At 36.2% G+C, this 22,500-nt stretch overlaps 1 protein-coding gene across 4 annotated transcripts in view; it reads left to right on the top strand.

Annotated features, from left to right (window-relative positions):
- The window catches only part of Vps13 (vacuolar protein sorting 13C), an 81,099-nt gene that overhangs the window by 38,972 nt on the left and 19,627 nt on the right, over positions 1–22,500 (top strand). For 2 of the 4 annotated variants that reach the window (XM_086540444.1, XM_043031813.2), the window contains 24 exons: positions 1,615–1,749; positions 2,358–2,530; positions 3,213–3,363; positions 3,619–3,730; positions 6,111–6,134; positions 6,502–6,629; positions 6,980–7,298; positions 7,525–7,629; positions 8,190–8,344; positions 8,865–8,996; positions 9,349–9,471; positions 9,597–9,699; positions 10,354–10,500; positions 11,073–11,272; positions 11,479–11,619; positions 11,770–11,916; positions 12,266–12,445; positions 12,622–12,780; positions 12,928–13,086; positions 13,474–13,631; positions 15,870–15,993; positions 16,151–16,375; positions 16,516–16,737; positions 19,097–19,162. In XM_086540444.1, coding sequence (XP_086396570.1) covers positions 1,615–1,749; positions 2,358–2,530; positions 3,213–3,363; positions 3,619–3,730; positions 6,111–6,134; positions 6,502–6,629; positions 6,980–7,298; positions 7,525–7,629; positions 8,190–8,344; positions 8,865–8,996; positions 9,349–9,471; positions 9,597–9,699; positions 10,354–10,500; positions 11,073–11,272; positions 11,479–11,619; positions 11,770–11,916; positions 12,266–12,445; positions 12,622–12,780; positions 12,928–13,086; positions 13,474–13,631; positions 15,870–15,993; positions 16,151–16,375; positions 16,516–16,737; positions 19,097–19,162 — 3,588 coding nt within the window. The remainder of the gene's footprint in view (positions 1–1,614; positions 1,750–2,357; positions 2,531–3,212; positions 3,364–3,618; positions 3,731–6,110; positions 6,135–6,501; positions 6,630–6,979; positions 7,299–7,524; positions 7,630–8,189; positions 8,345–8,864; positions 8,997–9,348; positions 9,472–9,596; positions 9,700–10,353; positions 10,501–11,072; positions 11,273–11,478; positions 11,620–11,769; positions 11,917–12,265; positions 12,446–12,621; positions 12,781–12,927; positions 13,087–13,473; positions 13,632–15,869; positions 15,994–16,150; positions 16,376–16,515; positions 16,738–19,096; positions 19,163–22,500) is intronic. The other 2 variants (XM_086540445.1, XM_043031805.2) reach the window with 2 other exon arrangements.

Here is a 22,500-nt window from a genome sequence, read left to right on the forward strand (position 1 = left end):
TTTTGTATGTTAGTTTAAGATATCTCTATAGGTGTTTCTACATTTTTTAAAGCTATTTTCATATTTTAAATATCTGTATTTAGTTGCAGATTACCATTATCTCTTATGATCCTTTTTATTGTATTTCTTTCTTATTGCATTGTCTACATTCATGATTGACCATATATTGAGAGAAGTATTATTGCTATTTGATGCATTGAATGCATTTTATGGGCTACATATACTGTTCTCTGCTGCTCAAAATAATATTTTGGTTTTAGACATATATGGAGATAGAAATGGTCCCAGTTAATTTTTCTTCACAATTACTGCAATCATTGCAATTTTGTATTTGTGACTAATTTATCATGGTCAGTAATTTATGTCGATCCTTGTTTTATCATAGTAGTGTTGATGTCAAATTCACCATGATGATTATACAATACCAAGAAAAGTAGGATAGAAACTCCAAGCTTCACACAGTTGTGGCTTCCCTTCAAGCTCAACCATTGAGTTGCCCTTAATTTGGAGCAGCCGATATTCTTGTTTGTGGCTTATCTCAGCAATTTCCCCAACTGTCACTTCTTCTGGGCTATGGCTGAGTGATCACATTATCTGGCTCGCATCCAGCAGATCCTAATGTCTAACTTCTATAGTCTCTCTCTCTCTCTTTCTCTCTCTCTCTCTCTCTCTCTCTCTCTCTCTCTCTCTCTCTCTCTCTCTCTCTCTCTCTCTCTCTCTCTCTCTCTCTCTCTCTCTCTCTCTCTCTCTCTCTCTCTCTCTCTCTCTCTCTCTCTCTCTCTCTGTCTCTCTCTTTTTAAAATAATTTCTTCACTTATTTTTTATTGATTTTATTTCATTTTTCCACTTGTACCAGCTCTTTACCCTCAGTGTGCATCCTTCCAGAGCAGCAGGCATTCTGACTTGCATCTGAATGTGTCACTCTTCTTGCAAGGGTTAATATTTCATGAACAATTTACCAGGCAACAGTTTGTTTCAACTTACGACTTCCAAAACCCTCTATCTCTGATTAAAGTTTTTTTTTATTTACTTTGGAATTCTTTAATTACTGTTACTGAGTTTTGCTTCAAATTCTCAAGCCAGGAAACTCTTCAGTAATCAATGTATTTAATCAAAATAAATCCACCAAAAAAGTTGATAACTCCATTGTTTATTTACAGTGTATGATTATTATGTTCGACATGTTCATGACTTGGGTTGAGAATCATTGTTCATATGTCTCCTTTCTCTGTTGCAAAGGAATTTCTTATCCTCACTCTGGATTTTTAGTAGTTCCATTTTAAATATAGTTTTTTAAAAATTGCAAATCATTTTTTTTTTTTTATCTTGTTTGCAGATGTGGGATACTATAGTTACTTTGTTAAAACTCTAGGTACAATAGCACTGCATGGTTGTACAAATAGTGTGTAAAAATCATATGGGAAGTAATTAAGGCAGTAAACAAGAACTTCTCATCACTTTATTGAAAAACAATGTCTTCCTTAATGAATCATTACTAAATGCAATGATGACCATAGGTTTAATTTAGTACAATCCGAGTTTATTCCAGCTGATGCATTGGATAGATATCTTCATATGTGAATTATGAATAAGTATTGCAAAATCTTTCTGCAGAGCTGGATCAATACCTTCCAATCAGCCAAGGATGCCGTAGCATCAGTGAGTGTGGCAGCAGCAGCAGCCGCTCAGGCCAGGATGCAGGAAGCATATCAGGAGTGCTCACGTGTCAGCCTTGCGCTTACGCTCAGGGTCAGTGATTGGTATTATTATTGTTGTTATTATTATTATTATTATTATTGTTATTATTATTATTATTATTATTATTATTATTATTATTATTATTATTATTATTGTTATTATTATTATTATTATTATTATTATTATTAATTTTATCATCATTTAGATTTTAAGCATTTTCAGGATTGAACAAATGGTTATATAAATATAGATTATATTAAAAAAAAATGGAATACTCTTTCAAACTTAAAATATTTATATAGTAGAAGCTCACTATTTTATATCTTTTGATTTATCCATCTATCTATCTGTCTATATATCTATATCTGACATTTTCTTTCAAACAAAATATTTCTTGGAAATTACCAGAAGTTGGTGAAATTTGCAAGTGTGGCCCCCTATTCAAAGGACATAAAGGTTTATATATAGAGGTCTGCTAAATGCTTAACTTGGATATAGTTTATTATTATTATTATTTTTTTTTAATAGTTCCCTGTTCCCTTTCCAGGCTCCACTGATCCTCATAAAGGTTTATATATAGAGGCCTGTTAAATGCATAACTTGGATATAGTTTATTAATTCTTCTTTTTTTTTTAAAAATAATTCCTGTTCCCTTCCAGGCTCCATTGATCCTCATCCCCCAAGACTCACACAGCCTCTCAGGGTTGATGGTGGACTTGGGTGAGATATCCATCCGTAACAAGTTTGTGTTGGGGGAGGAGAGGAACGAGCTAGGGTATCCGTCCATCTTTGATGAGATGACGTTGGAACTCTACAATGTAAAGGTGTCAAGGTAGGGTGTATTTTTTAAGTTGTTTTTTCTTTTTTTTTTCCTTCCTTTTTTCTTTCTTTCTTTTTTTCTTTCTTTCTTTCTTTCTTTCTTTCCTTCTTTCCTTCTTCTTATATTTTAAAAGAAAGGACTGGTCTGCTTTTGTGAAATGAATATTTTGATAAATCTGTTGAGCAAGCAAAGAGACTATTAACCCTTTCGCGCTGGATGACGTGTTGTCACGTCATGGGAATATTTCGCCCCTGCAAGAAGGGGTCTTATTGTGTCATGATCACTCCCTCTAAATACACCTTTTGCATAGTTACGTATGCATATACTTATTCCACTTGCATTTCTGTAGACACATTCTTCTTAACTTATCAAAAAAAAATTAAAAAGTACAAAAAATGGCTCTCAGCATCCTGTAAAATCAGGCAGAACTGTAGTGCATTATCGTACCGGGAGAGATCTAGCACTTGGAGGCGGCATGCGCTTATTATCTTCTTGGAGGGAGCAGTATCAGAAAAATAATTGACCCAGCGCGAATGGGTTAAGATCAGGGATACATTATGTAGGTTTAACAATGGTATTTCACCCCTAGCATACAATCATATAGTGTGATGATATCTTAATAGTAAGATTATACCATTGTAAATCTCTCAGAAGTTGATATGTTAATCTCATTTGGAATGTTTTTACACTACAGGGTTGTGTTATCAACAACAGGCGTACCAGAGCAAGAACACAAGCTGTTGCAACCAATTTCTTTAAACATCTCAGTCAGACGGAATCTCACCATATCATGGTACAAGAAGAAGCCAGAACTTGAGATCCAGGCAATGCTCAAACCAATCAAGGTAGTGAGATGTTTATTCAAAAGAGAGCACTAACCAGTTTTAGATGAGCTATGAATATGCAGATCGGTAATGAGTAATTGTGGATGAACTGTTTAAGACTGACAGTATTGACCATGTATATAATTTTAATTGCTTTTTCTTATTCAGTCATTACATGGGAAGTGTAGGTTATTCAGTGATAGCAGATGATATATGGGAAACCAATAGGTAGATCTTAATCTAATGTTAACTAGTAATGTTGTGTCTTCTCCTCAGATGGTCCTGAGTGAGGAGGACCTACGTGTGACGCTCAAAGTGCTGCAGGACAACCTGGGAGAGCAAGGGGATACATCGCTACAAGAAGTCAATGCTCCTCCAGTGGACAAGGGTCAGTGGGGCTCTTAGCATGGTTTAATCAATAGTTCGTATCATTAGGAATAGGAGAGGGAATCAATACTGGATATCACTTCTTATTTGGCACTGCTTTCTAAGAATTCTTATGTAGTCTTTCTTAACACAAAGGTGGTAGCACTTCTTGTAATAAGCTTCTTAGTTTATAACACATTAGTCTCTTTGACTGAAAATACCCAAATTGAGGACCCAAAATGGGCTTTTGATACCACTTTGTTATTATTATTTATTCTTTATTTTAAAGCACATGACATATATTGACAAGATTTTTACGACTTGGATTCCAATGAAATTCCAATAACATTTCAGAATGGAAAGTTTTGATTCAATAGTGTAACCATATCTTAGATTGCTTGCATTTAATGCAGCTTACAGAACACTCAGCCAAGTCAATACATTTCTATTTGTTATGCTTTTGTTGATTGTTTTTTGTCACCAGATAACATTGTCTTCACATGTTATTGTTTTGTCTTAAGTGCTGCTTTTCTATGATATTGATAAAAATATGATGTTGAATTTCCAGATTATAATTTGTTTATGATTGAGAATAGTGTTTTTTTTGTTTGTTTTTTTTGTATTAAAGATCAAGTTTCTGTGTTGGTTGATCTTATTGATGTTGCAAAGCACAATTAGTTCCTGATGATTGGAAGCCATTATCATAATGTGTTAATCATGGGGCCTCTAGTAGGAAGACAGGTTTGAGACAGGAATTATATTTTCCCATTTTATTCATTAGGTATTCTAGCTTTCAATTTAGTAGTGCATAGAGAGGTGAAAGATACGCGGATTGTACGTTGAGTCATCCTGCAGATGATTTAAATAAAATTTTCTTTACATCAATAGGTGTCCAAAGAGATTGAATTATCACAGTTTAGATTTTTCACACAGGTGTAGACTTGGTCAGAGAGGAAAAATGAATTAATATTTGCCGTTTGACTAAGCAGTCTAATTCAAATACAGAAGCAAATTAAATACACATCTAAGGGTATTTACTTTTTGTGCATATGGGCTTTCATTAGCATGTTCTTTTCTTTCTTTTCGTTCTTCATTTTCTATGTTCTTGTTATTTGATTTTATCCTTTATGCAGATTTTTTTTTCTGTCAAAGATTTAGATTATTTCAGTCTTCTGTTGTTACTCTTGAGCTGGGAAAAGGTTACAGGTGTAGAGAGATGCCTGTGCAAGACGTTCAGAGCTTGCATTTGGTTGATTGACTAGTTAGTATGTTGAGCATGGGGTGGATAAGGTATTTTTTGAAGTTTATCACTCTTAAAATAGAATTAAGAGCTGTTCTTCTTAAATACTCCAACTCATTGCTTCCTTTGTCTGTTCTGTTTTCTTAGACTCTCTGTGTCACCAATTTTAACCACTTTGTTTACATTGTCACCATCTATTACAGCATCTCAATTTACAAAATTAAGCCTTAGAATTGTCTTTTTTGGTGGACTTTCCCTCTTGTTATGTCGTAGATTGGGGAACAGGATACTTTGTGTAGTAAAAGTATCATATGAAAGATATTCAAGAAAGCTGCAGAATTGAAAGAGCATTATGATTTGTTGTGAAGGCAAAACGTACATGAAATGACCCAAATATTTTCTCTCCTTTCCCTGTTGCTTCTGGAGACATACAGCTGCTTTGCGACTCAGGCTGGTAGTTCAGGATTGTTCAGAAACACAACAAATAGATTTTCTTCTCTTTGCTGCTCCTGTTAGTGGTCATCAAAATAGATGATTCATTTCCACTTTGCCCTCTCCTTCTCATCTTCCTCTGTCACACCAACCACCTACATGTCCTCTCTTACCATATCCATAATCCTCCTCTTTGGCCTCCCTCTTCCATTCTTCTTATGTTATACCTCATACCACTCCTCTGAAAATACCCAAACTATCTCAATCTGGCCTTTCCAGACTGTCCTACCTGAGCTGTCTCTCTTATTTACTCATTCTTAATCCATTCCATCTTTGTCACTCTCAGCTCCCACACCCTTTGTTTTCATCAGTGTCACTGCTTCCAGGCCTTATAGCACGGCTGGTTTCACTACCATTTTGTAAACTTCCTTAATGATTCTTGCAAATACACTTTTAACCTAAATTGCTCTTGCCACTCTCACCCACCTTCACCAACTCAGCTCTTTGCAATTGCACCATTCAACTCCCTCCCTCGTATTCATACACTTGTGCATCCGTCTTGTTCCTCGAGAAACTCAACAAATAGATGAAAACTCACAACTGGAACCACCAAAAAGGACAGTTTTAGGAAGTCACCATTTTTTATGTCTCACTTGTCTGAAAACAACATCACAGCCTTGTAAATAATGCACATTGCTTCTCCTTCTGTATGCTTACTGCTGATAACTAGCAGTGAAAAGGAGCCGCAAGAAAGGTATGTCTGGCTTTGTTTATGTTGTAATGTCACTTAATTGTTTTACTCTCCTTGTGCATCTCATACATTCTTAATTGAATTATTTTGATAAGATTGTACAAGTTATTATTATTATTTTTTTTTTACAGTGTTTATAACAGTTAGGATTAGAATAGAATTTAGTTATGATTAAAAAAAGAAGATAATGTTGATTGGATTTGTTTTAATGTAATTTTAATGCTGATTGAAAATGTCTTTACAAAAGTAAAATGATATTGATTAAAATTGGCATGGAAATAGTGGGGTCATGGGTCATACAAATAATCTGATAAGACGTATTAATTTTTTATTTGGTTCTGCGTACCTAATCTGATTTGATGTTTGGCAGAGATTGCAGAAAATGCTCAGGATGTGGAGATGTTTCTGGCTCAGCATGGACACACCTACACCAAGATCAGTTTTACTTTCACCATTGAATCTGTGACTCTCTTGCTACTTACAAGTGCACGACCAACGGTAAGTTTTGCAGGGGCTTGCTGGTCCCACAAAAGGGGGGGGAAGATATATGAGAAAATTAGCTTAAAAGATTACTTTACCCCTTACAGATTTTTTTTTTTTTTTTATAGTGTGTATTCATTGTTTGAGACTAAGCCTTTGGGGTTGAAAGTTGAAAAAAATCTTGTATCTTTAAAAGAAAGAGAAATGTAAATTTCTTATTACATGAGGAAAAAAAAGGATAAACTTCAGTAGATGGTTAACTAAATTATATTCATATTAAAACAATTTCTATAGTATATAGTATTTGGCCACAAATACTATACTGCTGCCTAGATAGCCAGATAATCTAATGTTCCGTTATATTGCAGAAGGAGTCATTGCTCATGGAGGATGAGTCCATGGACAGCCTGACGTCGGCTTCGTTCAGGGACGTGTCGCCTCAACCAGGGACAAGTGACCAACCTGCCCTGCCTCGTGTAAGTCTTGGAGATGTGAGAGGAGGCAGAAGATCACTGCCTCATGTGACAGGTGACGTGGCTTTGCAAGAATCAGGCTCAGTGGACCATGGCAGAGAGCTGGCGGAATTCAGTTTGAAGGTGGTGACGCTAAAGGGCGAAATGTGCTCTGACGGATCGCTGTCGGCCAACCTGGTGCTGTTTGACTGCATCCTTCAGGACACAAGACCGGGTAAGTTTTTCTCTCATGTTCTTGTTTTGATTTGGTATTTTTTCAATTTGTTAGAATGTATTATACAAAGGATAAGGATTATTTTTTATTATCAGTTGATTGATGGATTAATGAATAATAAAAGTAATGATGATAAATGACTATCATATGAATTATCATTCAAAATCCTTATCCTCCTCTACCTCTTACTCACCACTACTCCCAATGCCCCCTTTGCCTGAACCAGGCCAGGAAGGTTACATCACCCGAATGATGAGAAGGAAAGCTCAGACAGGCAAGAATGGCATGATAGACCTCACCTATCGTCAGGGGCCCTCGGGGGATACGTTCAGTGAGTGATGAGGTTTTATTTTTTATGTAAATTCTGTTGACGTAGTTTTAAGTTAATTTTTTTATTGTTATGGTTAGTACAATGGATTTATGGTTGTTTGTGAAGCATTGTTAGAATGAACTTTGGAAAGGTATTAAGCCAGGATTTTTCCTTGGTAAAATTTACATCTATGATATATTCTTTGGTTGGACTGATGTACTTGAAAGACAGTATCTTCATTGTTTCAAGTAGGGAAAATAAAAATTGTTGATGATGTTTTAACTTCTTTCTACTGGGAACTACTATACATGTGATAACTATTATGATAGCAGCAAGGTAGAAATGTTGACTTTCTTTTTTATGATAAGAAGGAATTATACTTGAAACTAAAATAAGTGAACCAATTATTATATTCTCCTGCATTAGGATACCATTGAGAACTTAATGTACTGACTTAGTATTAAGATAAAGTTAGCCTAACTAGTTCTTTTATTATCTTGCATTAGGGTACTACTGACTACTTGAAAGAAAAGAATGTAAACTACTCTGATGATGACCAATTTTTTTTTTTTTTTTTTAAGTTGACATGCGCATTTCTGGCTTTGTGTTGCTGCTTCACCTGCCGTACCTGCTAAGAATCCAGAGATTTTTCACGGACAACCTACCAGAGAGGCCACAGGAACCTTCACCTCCTCCGCTGGCAGCTCCCAAGGCTAAAGATTTTAAGAGACAGAAGGTAATTTGTTGCTTATTTGGTACTTACTCCTGGATGAGTTATCGTGTTATATAATGAAAAATACAGCTTCCATGGCTAGGATATTTTAACTTGTAGATTTTTTGGCCACAGATCAGGCAGAGGAGTATCAGAGTGTGAGAAGTTCTGGTTGTCTTTAGTGCTAAGAGACAGATTGTAGATTGCCAACTTTTCAGTTGGAATATAGGGTTTTCAATTAATCGTATATGCAATTATTTGTTGTTGTCCTTTGATATGCTTTGTTTACACACACACACACACACACACACACACACACACACACACACACACACACACACACACACACACACACACACACACACACACACTCTCTCTCTCTCTCTCTCTCTCTCTCTCTCTCTCTCTCTCTCTCTCTCTCTCTCTCTCTCTCTCTCTCTCTCTCTCTCTCTCTCTCTCTCTCTCTCTCTCTCTCAGACGCAGACATAAAAACAAAAAAAATATCACATATGTTGATAATAACCTAAGAAATTTTGCTTTCTAGAGTGGCATCAGCACCATTGACATGGAAAAACACACTGCCAATTTGATGACTGTTCGCTTCAGGGTGGAGCAACCAGACATTGCAATCGTGAAGGATGTCACTACGGAAGATACCCACTGTATCATTATGCATGTATGTGTCCTCGGGATTCTGTTCTTCTCATTTACGGCTTTTCTTTTTGTGTCTATATAGTTTTGCTTTTCTTTGATGTGGCTGCAATGCTATTTTGCAGTGAATATGGAGAATTAACATTAAAGGAAAATACTCAGGTATAATGATGACTAAACCTTAATCACAGGTAAGGTCTGCTTCTTTGTAACTAGAAGACATTGAATATTCAAGTTGCCTGTTTATTATCTTTACTTAGATTTGCACCAAGATGAATGTCTTGTAAATTTTGTAATAAGGAATACTTCTCCGAAACTAAGAATTAGACGAGAGAAAATTAGCCCACTGTTTTACACGAAGATTGATATCCATTCAGGCTGAGGTGAATGGAGACCTGAAAACAACTGCATCCCAGCAATCGATTAATGCCAACATCACAAAAATCCAAATGTACACCTGTTGTTACAAGCCAAGCCGGAGGAAAGAGACGCTCTCCCAGGTAAGTGTTTGTCCTATTGGAGTGAGTTTGTAAAGAAGATTGATTCTTCTGCTATCAAAACCTTATCTTATAATCATGTTCTATTTGATATTTGAAGTCTGAAGGAGATGTTGTTTGTGTTCTAGATTCTTAATCCTTGTGAGATTGGTTTTGTGAGTTCCTCAACACCGAGTCACGCACAGCACCTGGACGTAACGATCTCCCGTGTCGATCTGCGAGTGTCACCCAGTAAGGCAGTTGTTGTGTTGTTTTTGGTCGACATGTTCCGTATTTCTTTTGATGCCATTTAGTTTTAAATTGTTAATGATTTTTTTTTTTTATTGATTATTCTTTTTTTTTTTTTTTACTGTTTTGTTATTAGTTTCTGGATTATGTAAAAGATATTAGGATAATTTTTTGTCTTTTCTCACAATAGATAGCCCTAGGTACAATATAAACATAAAGCCAGTTTTAATCTTAAATTACAGTGAGTGATATTGATATGTTCTTGAATAAAAAATAGCAAGACCTTTTAGGTATTTTGTTGATTTTCCATAAGGTATATTCCATCAATGTACCTTTGAAATATGCTTTACAAATTACTATCTTACATACAAGCCATTCATTGTAATGATTTCTCTCTTGCTGTAATGATGGTTAAAGGGCTTAATTAAAGACTTGTTGCATCAGCTGGCTGCCATGTTTATTGCTCTTGACAATAGAGATTAGTTAATTATATTTTCCAATAGGCAGCATACATTAGAAAATGAGATGCATGATATGAAGGGATACTTATATATTTTATGATGGTCAGTTATACAAGTATATGAGTTAATTGAAATTGTCACTATAGCAACACTATAACTCAGTGCAAATACATAACAGAACCTGACTTTTTTCCAGTCACCATTGAACTGTTAAGCAGCCTTACAATGGCATTAACAGCTCTTGAAGAACCAGAGAAAATGGAGGTTGAGGAGGTGAAAGAGTGGGTTGACTTGTGGGATCCAAGACCTCTGGACATATCACAGTTTGACTTCCTTGCTGTGGGTGAGTAGTGATGGTTTTGTTTGGATTAAACGAGGGTGATTGAAAACCTTGCTATAGTGTGTGTGTGTGTGTGTGTGTGTGTGTGTGTGTGTGGGGTTGGGTGATGGGGTGGAAGGTGTTTTGCCAACAGTTTGAGTTTTGAATGAAGTCCTCTGGCACATTTTTTGTTGTGTCTTTTTTCTTAGTTCTGGTCTTGAATTTAGATTTGAATGACCTAATGATTTGAAATAATTTGTTAAGGTAGGATGAGCAGATGCAAATGTACAGCAGATAACTTTCTGCCATCTCTCACACTGTAAATATATTAAGGAATAATATTTCTGGGTATTTTGAGTGACCCTTTAACAGCCATAGGCCACAGTACAAGAAATCATAGTTAGAAATAGTTATTATGGTAAAATTCTTTAAGTAGGTAGGAAATGTTATATGTCAAACAGGTTTCAGGAACTTGGAGTAATATTACTATTAAAAAAAAGAAAAAAAAAGAATTTATATCAAGAGAATATAGATTGTTGTCATAGATTAGAATGTTATGATCTTAGAAATACTCTTAATGTTATTCATTAAATCAGAGGAAGCTTCTGAAGCCTTTGGGGAAGATGCTACTGAAGGTCTGTCCCCTGTGAAGGAAGGGCCCGGGGGAGAGCTGGCTGTGGTAGCGATGGAGTGTTTCCTCGTGACAATTGAAACTGGCTCAGGGACGTCTCCCATCCCACTCATTAAGTTCCAGTCCAGTGTCACTTTGACTGCGTCAGGATTCTTTTCCAAAAAGGTTTCTTGAGCTTATTCTCTTTGATAGAGGAAGGTTGTGTTACAAAAATGAAATGTTTGCTTGATTATGATATATGATGAAAGACACATGTTAGTTCTTACTGGAAAAAGGTCGAGGAACCTTAGCTTCCAGTTATCAAAGTATAGAATATATAATTAGAAACACTGATCTGTTTTAGAAGTTTAGATTTGATCAACACTTTCCAGCTGAATGTGAATGGTGACTTGAGCATTGAATTGGCTTACTTCAACTCACGTTTGGCCGTGTGGGAGCCGCTCTTAGAACCTGTGGAGTTGGTGAACAGATCCAACTTTCCTGATCATGCACCATGGAGTCTTCACTTCGAGGTAGGTTCTGGTGAACTTCGGCAACTCCACGGAAGTGTATACCAAGAAAGAGAAAGGGGTGAGAATGGGCAAACCCTTAATTTCATAAATTAATTTCTTGTTTTTAAGGAGCTTTGGTAAATGTCCTGAAATATTTTGTTCTCCAAATAGATGTTGCAAGAGATGGGAACTAATGGTCAAAAGAGCCCAGGGAAGAGCTGCCCCACGTCTCCCGTTACATCACCAGAGTGTGATGAAGTGGACTTTGAGGAGTTGCATTCTCCACTTCCTGCCAGCACAATATCTGTCACGGCAAAGGTTTGTAGAGTGCACTTGTGTCGATACTGTAACTTCCTTGTAGGTAATGATGTATGTAATGAAAGGCTGAATGAAGAACCTTTATATGGTATCATGGAAACATCAGATTTCCTGTTGTTGTTTAGGTTATTATTTACCATTTAAAACATTCTGAATCAAACAGTTTTTTTAACTACTGGTCTATGGTTGGCTAAGGAAACATTTTGATACCTGTAACATCAACATGTGTAGATGCCCTTGTAACCCGAATAAAGTAGGGTGTAAGTAAAGATATTTTGTTATATATGTCTACAGCTATTTATGCTCATTAGATTTAATAACAGATAGCTTATTTTTTTTTTTTTTCCAGGATTCACTACACCTCACTGTAACAAAAACCTTCATGGAAGTCCTGACCACCCTCTCACAAGCCTTTGCCGATGCATATAAAAGAAATTTGACAGCACGAGACTCACATCTTGCACCATACCGCATTGTCAACCAGACCGGAATGAATGTCAGCGTTGCAGTGAGACAGTCTGGTTTTCAGGTGAGGAGAGTCTCAAATTTTGTCAGTAAATGGAAATATATGGATATAAACACTTGCACACATAGCATGAATCCTTCACTTATACACACGTACATAGAAATGAACTAATGTGAATAACAGCTAGTATGGGGATAAGTTATAATTGTTTAAACTTTTGGGGGGATGGTTTGTTCCAGGTGGCAGCAGAAGGAGGGGAGAACGTGGAAGAAGTGATGGTGGAATCAGGTGCAGCAGTTGATCTCTTCGAAATAGCGCCGCAGACGCCCAAGCACAAGCGAGTAGCATCCTTAGTGGCTGACTACCAGGGTGTCCAGGACCGCAACATCATGTTCAGGGTAAAATCTTGGGAGATGGAAGTTTTTAAAACTTGGTCTCTCAGGTGCTGAGTTTGGTCCCTCTCATGTGCAGTAAAGGATAAGGGAGGTGATAGGTAGCTAGTGATGGTGCATAAATGGGGGAATAAATTGTAATTGCTTTTGCAGATTGCTAACCTTGGATGCCAGTGCACCATCCCTGTTAGTCGTGCGGATAAGCGGTACTTCCAAGTCGAACACATGCGTAGCGGAGAGAAGTGGGGACTTGTTGCAGCTATTTCCGTCGAAAGTGGCTGTAAGATCATCACTCTCAGCTCTTGTGTGCAGGTGTGTGGTTTAGAATAAGTTAATTTATTTTGAACCTGACTGATATGAGATAGAAGCCTGGTGGTGAAAAATACATATTGGGCTTTATGAAGTACATAGAGATGAGTGGTATTCTTATTTTCAGTGTAAGGTAAAGTTTGAACAGTTCCAGTTTACTTGCCATGGATATCTTAAGTTGCCTAAGAACTGTTCTGTGTGCATGGAACCTGATCTTATCCTTGGGGAAGGTATTTTTTATATAACTTTTTTTTTTTTTTTTTATAGAAGAGACAAGGAAACTCTAGCAATAGGATAAATTTACATGTTGCATTGACTGACTCACCAAAAATCTTGGACATTTTTAGTAGTGAAGTATGTGAGTATATGCCTCTTTTGTATTCTTTGCAGATAACAAACCACTTGGATGTAACGGTGGAAGTTTACTTTATGAATGAACGGGGTAATGAAGTGGTGCACGTAGTGTCCCTCAAGTCAGGCGAAATGGCATCTTTACCTCTACATGCAGTTTACACATTAACTGCAGAACTTTTCTTCTCAGTGGAAGGGTTGGTTCTTTTGGTGTTTTTATGTACATGTTGGACATAGAAATACATTAGAGTATAAGGCATCCCTTACTATACATAGCGGATGGATGATTGACTGATTGTGTGATTTTAAACTTTTCCTCACAAAAATCTATACACGCAAGCTATGAATGGTTGCGCAAATATAATCACCATTTTGCACAGTAGAAAGCATACCCAGCCATGCTTCACTTAGTCTGTATCTGCAGGAGAATGCATTCAAAGGTGTTTTTTTTGTCTCTCACAAGCTGTGCAGTGTTTGTTTTCGATCTGTGTAGTGTTTTGTGAACTCCAAAAATCTGTAGTTCCTCAGTTCCTCAGCCTTCCCTTACTCACAGACCTGAATATTCAACCTACACCTCGGACCAAATTGGTCTCTGGTATTTTAAAGAGCTTGATTTTCCACACAAGAAAATGTATGTCTTGTGCTGGGATATCAGATAGCTACTGAACAGAAGAGCATCAAAACCAAAAAAGTTACACTTTGTTTATGGATGAAAATATTAAAAAAAACATCATAGATAAAGTTTATAAAGCAGCGAGGCACACATTCATCCTAATTTAAAAGTAAAAACAAAACAAAACAAAACATGTATTTAAAAGAGAATAGAAGAAGAAAGGGGGAAGGGTTGGGATGGTAAGTGTAGATGGCTTGGTCCATTAAGAAAGAATTATGAAGGAAGAGATGCTATCCCAACACAGGAGAGAAGGCCCAGGGGTTAGCAGGAGGTATAAGGATAGGGGACTAGATCTCTGTGGTCTTGAGGCTGCAGGAAAGATTCCAGGTAGAACTAACTTTACTAGACCACACTCATTATGCCCCATTCATGCCAGAAAAGGGATAGGAAAATAGCCTAACATTTTTATTTTAGAGCTGACACTCTGTTCAGGCCCTTTGCCAAGCCTTTTAGGGGGATATGTACTGGCAGAACCTAGCCAGTACTCAAGCTAGTTGCCTTGGGCACTCACACACAGGAGACAAGATTGATTTAACCCACTCACGACGGGCCACTGGGCTTTTGAATGAGCGGTACAGTACTGTACCACCCGTCCAGAGAGGGTTAATGTGGTAGATTATCAATTAATACTTATGGGACATAGCATGTTGATAAAAATATGTATTATTAGAAGTGGTCTGGTTTCAATTTTTTTTGTACTCTTATTATTGATAAAGTAATTTCACAACCTTAATTATCACAGTGTGTAATATGCTGTGCTAGATGCATTTAGATGATGAAAAGAAATTAAAAAGTATACCCAATTAAAAATGATTGCACAATCATTATGTATTTAAATCTGTTGTATTATTTACCATAACTATACAAACACACCCAATACTATTATACAATAAATTAAAAAGAACTGACAATAAACAAATATGCTGCAATGAAAAAATTGTGTTTGGTGTTTAGTAGCCGTGAGTCTGCCTTTGTCCAAGGTAGGCAGCAAAGAAAAAAACTTATATTAAAAGTGAATATTTAGCAATTTTTTTACCTCTGAGTCTGTCTCCTTCCATTTCTTTTCAGTTCTTCTTCAATATTTTTTATTTTGTTAAATTATTTTATTACATTTTGTAAATGCTGATTTAGTTGGTTGACTCATTGATAACTAATTTTTGAATATTTTTGAGTGGCAAGAAACATATTCCTTTTAAATCCATGTTCTAATGTTGATGATCAACTTACAAGTAAATTTTTTTGGGGAACATAACCCAAATGTATGTTGAGGGATGCCTTTATATTGCTATATAGAAGGCTAGAATTATATAGTCCTTTTTAGTAGGGACGTGGTGTGATTGTAGCAAACTGAGTACAAGGAACTTATTATTGTTTGTTGTTGTATGTTTTCCATATATATGTATATATATGATTTCCATACATATGAAATGATTCTCTCATTATTATGCAGCATTTTTGTTGTGAGCTTATCTCTTTTATCTTGTGTATATTTATAAGACCAATACAGAGAAAGAGAGTGATCCTGGACTGGTCTTGCATTATAATATGGTGTTATCACCACAATTGATAATGTTTCAGGAGTAAGTCTATTCCTCAAGATGAGAATGATGACCACAAGTTTTTGTTAAATGTTTATGGCAAGATACTGCCTTCTGCTGTGCTTCTTGTAAGTGAATTAATGAATTCTTTGAATGCTGCCTTTTTCTCCCTTTCACTTGCAAAGACAACTAACTCCTTCATTATGTTTTTGTGATACCAACAGACACTCTGTGTGCATCATACCGTTTATTTGGCGAGAGCTTCAAAATTCTCCAGATTTAGTACAAGAACTCCAGTGCTTACCAAGAGATGTGGATGAATATCATTCTTCACCCTTCTCTATTGCTGTAAGTAAATATACTAACATATTGGTGTGAGTTTATTTTAAATTTGATTTCTCTGCAAATGAAATAGGAGAAAGGAATAGGAGAATTTTGCGGTGGGTGATGTATAAATATAGAATAATCTGCAAGCCTAAAGAAAAGTTTCTGCACTGAATTTCAGGCAATAGGAGATGTTGAACAGATTTTGTGGCAAAATACTTCAAGGCGCACCATGACAAGTGCATTGTACAAGATCCACCTGCAGCCCAAAGTGGTCCTCCACAACCTGCTTCCAGTGCCTGTGTCTGTAGAGCCGCCTGGCACCATGTGTACCAATGTCCTCATGCCGGGTGCTTCTGTCCAGCTGACGAAAGCTCAGCTGGGAATGTCATACCTTAACCTCCAGGTAAAATTGCCTGTGCAGACGCAGATCCACATGGCTATCAAATGTAGAAAAAGCAAGGGTATATGGATATGTAAGTACTTTTTGCAAAGGTTTATGAATACTGTAGTTAGTCAGGTGTTCCATTTCTCTCTTCTTCACAGATTCTCAACTATCAGGGATGTGACTGGGTCTGCGGCAAGCCCCTAGCTGAAAAGCCACAGGAACTGAGTGTGTGGACATTTGAATCGCGGGGAGACATCATGGGGGGCCCACTGCAGCTTGACCTTGGCATGATGGCTTCTGCGTCCGGTTCTACCATGACTCTCAATCTCTACTGCCCATTCTGGATGGTCAACAAAACAGGGCTTATGCTGACCTATAGGGTATGTAGCTGAATGTATGGATGGAGATGGGGGCAATTTTCCTTAGTGTGGGTTTGGGAAATCAATTCTTTTGTAAATGTGTGTTGTTGAATTATATTTTTCTGCACTCATTTTACTCTTTTTCAGAATTTTAAGTGTTTCTTTTTGTAAGTAACTTTTCCATTTTGTGATTTTTGTAAATGTTATAAAGTGAATGATGGCTTTTGGTCTTTTGATATTTGATATTTTCAGATTTTTGAATGTTTGTTGTGTGTGTTTCATGTCTATGCAATTGTATTATTTTTGTTTTTTTTCATAAGTGCCGGTCTTCACTTTAGCCCTACTCATAACAGTTCCATTATTTATATAAGAGCTGGCACCAAAAAAAACAAAAATTAATACAGTATATGTATCCTTTAACAGATTTGTAGTTAATATATGTAAACTTGCCATGTTTGTGTGGAAGATGAATTACAGAATGACTTAAAAGGAGAAATGGAAAAAAGAGTGATTACTCTTAAGAGGTCTTGCAGGTGAGTGATCTCTCCTTACAGATTTTAACAGCACTATCCAACAAGGAAAAATTTCCATGACTTAGAGCCTGTAGAATACATCCCTGTCATAGTTTTCTTCTTAGATCAAGGTTAGAGAGATTTAAGAGATCTTCTGGAATCAGGTAAAAATGAATTAGAAATTCCAAAAGAATCAAATTCTCATTTCAAGCTCCATTTTATGGAAGGTGTGATTATTATTATGACGTTCAGTTTTTACATTCAGCCAGTAAAGCAGAGTTCATGTAACATTGTACTTCGTAATTTAGCCTTTTGGATACAAACATTACAAAGATAGTTATTGAAAAGGGAGTGGATATACTAAGATACTGCATTGATTAGTCATCTTGATATTCTAAAACCGTCTTGGTGTAAAATCATTGCCATATTTAGATACCGTAAGATAAGATTAGAGCAGCGATAAAAGAGGTTTAGAAGATTTTGAAAATATAGACTACATAGTACTGAGATTTTGCTTCAGTTATGTTAAAAATGAAGTATGCAAATGGGAGGATAATGTATTCTACTGGCTCTAGGCTCATGGATGTTACAGTTTAGAAGGCAAATGTGCTATATGCCAAAAGTGGGAACTCAAGGACTATTGTATGTTCTGTGGAATCAGTCTGAATATTTGTTGTATGTCTGTATGGTCTGGATATGTGCTTGTGTTTATCACTCACTGTCTGTACCTGTCCATCTGTCCATCTGTCTGTCTGTCTGTCTGTCTGTCTGTCTGTCTGTCTGTCTGTCTGTCTGTCTGTCTGTCTGTCTGTCTGTCTGTCTGTCTGTCTGTCTGTCTGTCTGTCTGTCTGTCTGTCTGTCTGTCTGTCTGTCTGTCTGTCTGTCTGTCTGTCTGTCTGTCTGTCTGTCTGTCTGTCTGTCTGTCTGTCTGTCTGTCTGTCTGTCTGTCTCTATTTCTTAACCTGTTTTTGTTTTCTCTCTGTTTGTCTGTCCGTGTTTTATAGACACTTTTTCATATGCCAGGTTGTGCATTTATTTCACTATCTGAATCTCTGTCTGTGTTTTCAGTTTTTCTGTCTCTATCTTTCTATCTATCTACCTGCTTCTCTCTCTCCCTCTCTCTCTCTCTCTCTCTCTCTCTCTCTCTCTCTCTCTCTCTCTCTCTCTCTCTCTCTCTCTCTCTCTCTCTCTCTCTCTCTCTCTCTCTCTCTCTCTCTCTCTCTCTCTCTCTCTCTCTCTCTCTGTCTCTCTCTCTGTGTGTGTGTGTGTGTGTGTGTGTGTGTGTGTGTGTGTGTGTGTGTGTGTGTGTGTGTGTGTGTGTGTGTGTGTGTGTGTGTGTGTGTGTGTGTGTGTGTGTGTGTGTGTGTGTGTGTGTGTTTGTATTTGTATTTGTATTTTTGTTTGTGTTTGTGTTTGTGTTTGTGTTTGTGTTTGTATGTATGATGTGTGTGTATATATTTGTGTGATGTGTTTGTCTGTCTGTTTATATGTCTGTCTGTCTGTCTGTCTGTCTGTCTGTCTGTCTGTCTGTCCCTGTCTGTCTGTCTGTCTGTCTGTCTGTCTGTCTGTCTGTCCCTGTCTGTCTGTCTGTCTGTCTGTCTGTCTGTCTGTCTGTCTGTCTGTCTGTCTGTCTGTCTGTCTGTCTGTCTGTCTGTCTGTCTGTCTGTCTGTCTGTCTGTCTGTCTGTCTGTCTGTCTGTCTGTCTGTCTGTCTGTCTGTCTGTCTGTCTGTCTGTCTGTCTGTCTGTACCTGTTCTTGTCTACTGTGTATTGAAATATTTACTCATCAGGAAAGATTGCAGCCGTAAAATGAAAAGTAACTCTCAAAGATCTCAAACCAAGTTTCTTCTCACTCCTTGCAATGGACAGAAATCTCGCAAAGTTGAGCGTGCATCTCTGTCATCTCCTCCTGAATCGCCGAGCAATACCCTTCAGGTACTGGTAACGCACTTCTCTCTACGCATTACTTACGTTATGTCGTAAGCTTCTTCATTTTTTTCCTTTCTCAAATTAGTGATGGTTTTAAGATTTATTTTTGTATTTGATATTAATTTTATAATCATACTTATTTGATTGTTAAAGTGTTTTAGATGTGAGTTCAGACTGCATGGTGTATCATAATTTGTATTATTTTATTTTCTGTTATATGTGCTTATGATATTTGGCGCATGGATCTTTAAGCACTCTTAAATTTCATCGATTAAAGACGAAAGTATTTCAAAAGCTACATTTTTATCTCACTGGCACTGTATAATCTCAAAAAGCATGGGTCACTCATTCTTGGTAGTTTAAGAAACCTAACTCTTGTAAGAGTAAATGGCAAAATTACCCGGAACTTGTGACAATGAAGGGGCATAGCATATTAACCTCCTAGTTTATATATTACAGTGTATGGTTTTTGTAGAGTTTAGAAGGCTGGTTGTCGAAGGAAGAGCAGCCACCTCAATGGCTCTTAGGATTTTTATTCTAATTTTAAGCGTATTTTAAGAGAGCAGCCATACCTAATTTTGGTTCTTTAATGAATTGTAGTATGGATATAGAGAGCAAGAGAAAATGGAAACCTATGGAAAGAAATCCTAACCTGAGTTATTCTAATTTAAAGATGATTACATAAAATAAGATAGATAAAAGAAGAGAAGAAGAAAGCAATGTTTATGACTAAAATGTGTCATCATTAAGCATGGCAGAAGGAACCTTTAGAAGTTTTAGAAAAATATCAGTCATTTAATGTTTATTTCTTACCAGCTACAATTTCTGAAGAATCCCCTGTATTTTCTGCTAGTCTTTAACCCCTAAAGGATGTGCTCTTGCTAGATAAAGATATGCACAATATGTAGCAGGGTTCCACAGGAAGCCAGAAAATGATTGCAATATTTTCAAGTATCATCATGCAGATCTTGATGTGTAGATTCGTAAAATACTACGTATTATTTTTTTTGTGACAATTGAATTAAAGAATGAGAAGACAACCAAGAGGAACTGTATGTTGTTCTTTTTTACTTATCACCATTATTATTTACCATCTTCACATTCTCAAGACGTATCCACAACCACACATCCTGGTTTACAGTCAGTATCTATTTTATTTTATTGAATGTAAAACTATTTGAAATCTCAAGGGATATAAGGGCTATTGAAGATGAAGTAAACAAAGAATGTAATAAAGATGAAATCACTGATGATAGAATATTACGACGATACTATTTTTTCTCAGAACTAGACTTCATATAAATAAAAACACATGTCAATATCCTTCGAGAAAAGGTAAAAAAAAACTCTTTCTTTGCCAGTAATGAATGATATTATCTATTGAAACTTCGGATTCCCTAAATCTGCTCTGTTGCATTTCACACATCGCAACATGAGGATTGTTGGGATTTTTCCTCTGGTATTCTGCTTTGTTTGAAGAAACTTCAAGTAGCAAATCTCAGCCTTTATATTACTAGAACTTCAGAATTATTCTGTGATTTTTATTATATACATTTCTATTAAGTTTTAGATGTTTGACACATTATACCAATTGGTGTTTCCCATTTCTCTGCAATTAGGTGTGGTTTTCACATATTGTTAACTTTCATGTATGCTATTTCCAAGGAATGCTTGTGGTTTTTACTTGTAGAAATGACACTGTATATCTTTAGAAATTTTATGGAATTGGACTAATTGAAAAAACAAATAATTACCTTTAAATAGCCCAAAGGGGAATGTTGGCAACCTGCTACTAAGTCTTATATGCACTACCTTCTGTGCTTTTTTCTTACACATGTATGGTTCCCTTTGCATTTAGCCGCTAAGATGCCAATTATTGGGCTACCTTACCTCACCTGTTCACACTGCTCTTTGAATTATTTTGGTAAAACCTTTTATTTATATTACTGTTATTATTATTTTTAATGTTATTATGACGGCAGTAATAATGATAATAGTAATAATTTTAGTAATGATAATAATAGTAATAATTTTAGTAATGATAATAGCAATATAGATAAGACTTTTCTTTGCTGAAATTTTGTAAATATATGAGGTCAAGTAGGCCAGTTCATTGACTCTGTTAATTGCTGACTCTATGCTTATGGAATCATCTATGTGTAAAAAGAATGATTAAAGATAAAACCATAGTGGACAATGCATGTCCCATGTTTCAGTGAATATTTTTTTAAGAAGCACCTCAGTGAATGAGAAGGACTAGCATTGCTCTGGTGACTGTTCCTTGGAAATAGTGGTGGAGTGTTGTATGGATTAATGTAACTAACAAGTGTTGACAGAATATCCATACTGGAATTTGTGCTCTGAGAAGTGTAGTGTTAGTTAGAAGATTGGAAGTATCGTGTGACATTGCACAAACCTTCTTGTAAATCTGTAAATCTTGTGTTTTGTGTTGTGATCGAGGTAAGTAGATTCTTTATGTTTATTATTACATAGAAACTAGAGTTATTACACCTTTATGTAAATTCTCGTGTATACAGTATTTCAGAGCAGATACTATAGTTGTGCTTATATTTGTTTCTCCTTTTTTGATGCTGTTTTAAGTATGTTTATATGATAAATTCTGTTTATATGATAAATTCCTTTCATTATTTTCAAGATATAGGTGAAAATACAAACTTTTGTATTATGGAAAGACATACCTATATAGAAAACAAAACAAAGAAATTCAACTGATTCTAATTGTAAGTGGCCTACTGAAGTAATACAAGTCTTCAGCATAATCATCCAACTGGCAAGCAGATACAGTAATGAACAGATTTGTTGCAGCGATGGGCGTCGTCAGTGTCTCTCGTCTCGTTGTCCTCTAGAGTCGGTGGTATGGTGAGTGCAGGTTCCGGCGGCTTTGAGTGCTGCTGGGACAATACGAGGCCAAAGGCAGACTCACTGCGTGCCCTGCCCTTTGGCAATAACGTTCTCTTGCACTAACTAATACCATTCGAGAGTGTAGCTGGTTTTGTGTTGCCAGAGTTTTTTTTTTTTTTTTTTTTTTTGAAGGGGAGAGGGAAGAAGGCAGTTTTGTGTGTCATCCTCCCTATTAGAACAACAATAATGTTTGTTGGAATTATCAAATAGCTAAAAAAGAAAGAAAAAAAAGGATCCATGTAAAGAATCTAGAGGAATATCAAGTCTAAAGAAGAAAATATGGGTGATGTAAAACCTGGCCTTTTATTTGGTGTTAATAATGATTAACAATTTTTGTAGAAATTACCAACAATTTTCTTGGTGTATGTACCTTATATATTGATGTTCTTGTTTAGACTTTGAGTCACTGAATTAATGTTTCT

Source organism: Penaeus japonicus, unplaced genomic scaffold (assembly GCF_977035675.1).
Source record: "Penaeus japonicus unplaced genomic scaffold, GWHDUDI00000001_assembly GWHDUDI00000010, whole genome shotgun sequence".
Taxonomy (NCBI): domain Eukaryota; kingdom Metazoa; phylum Arthropoda; class Malacostraca; order Decapoda; family Penaeidae; genus Penaeus; species Penaeus japonicus.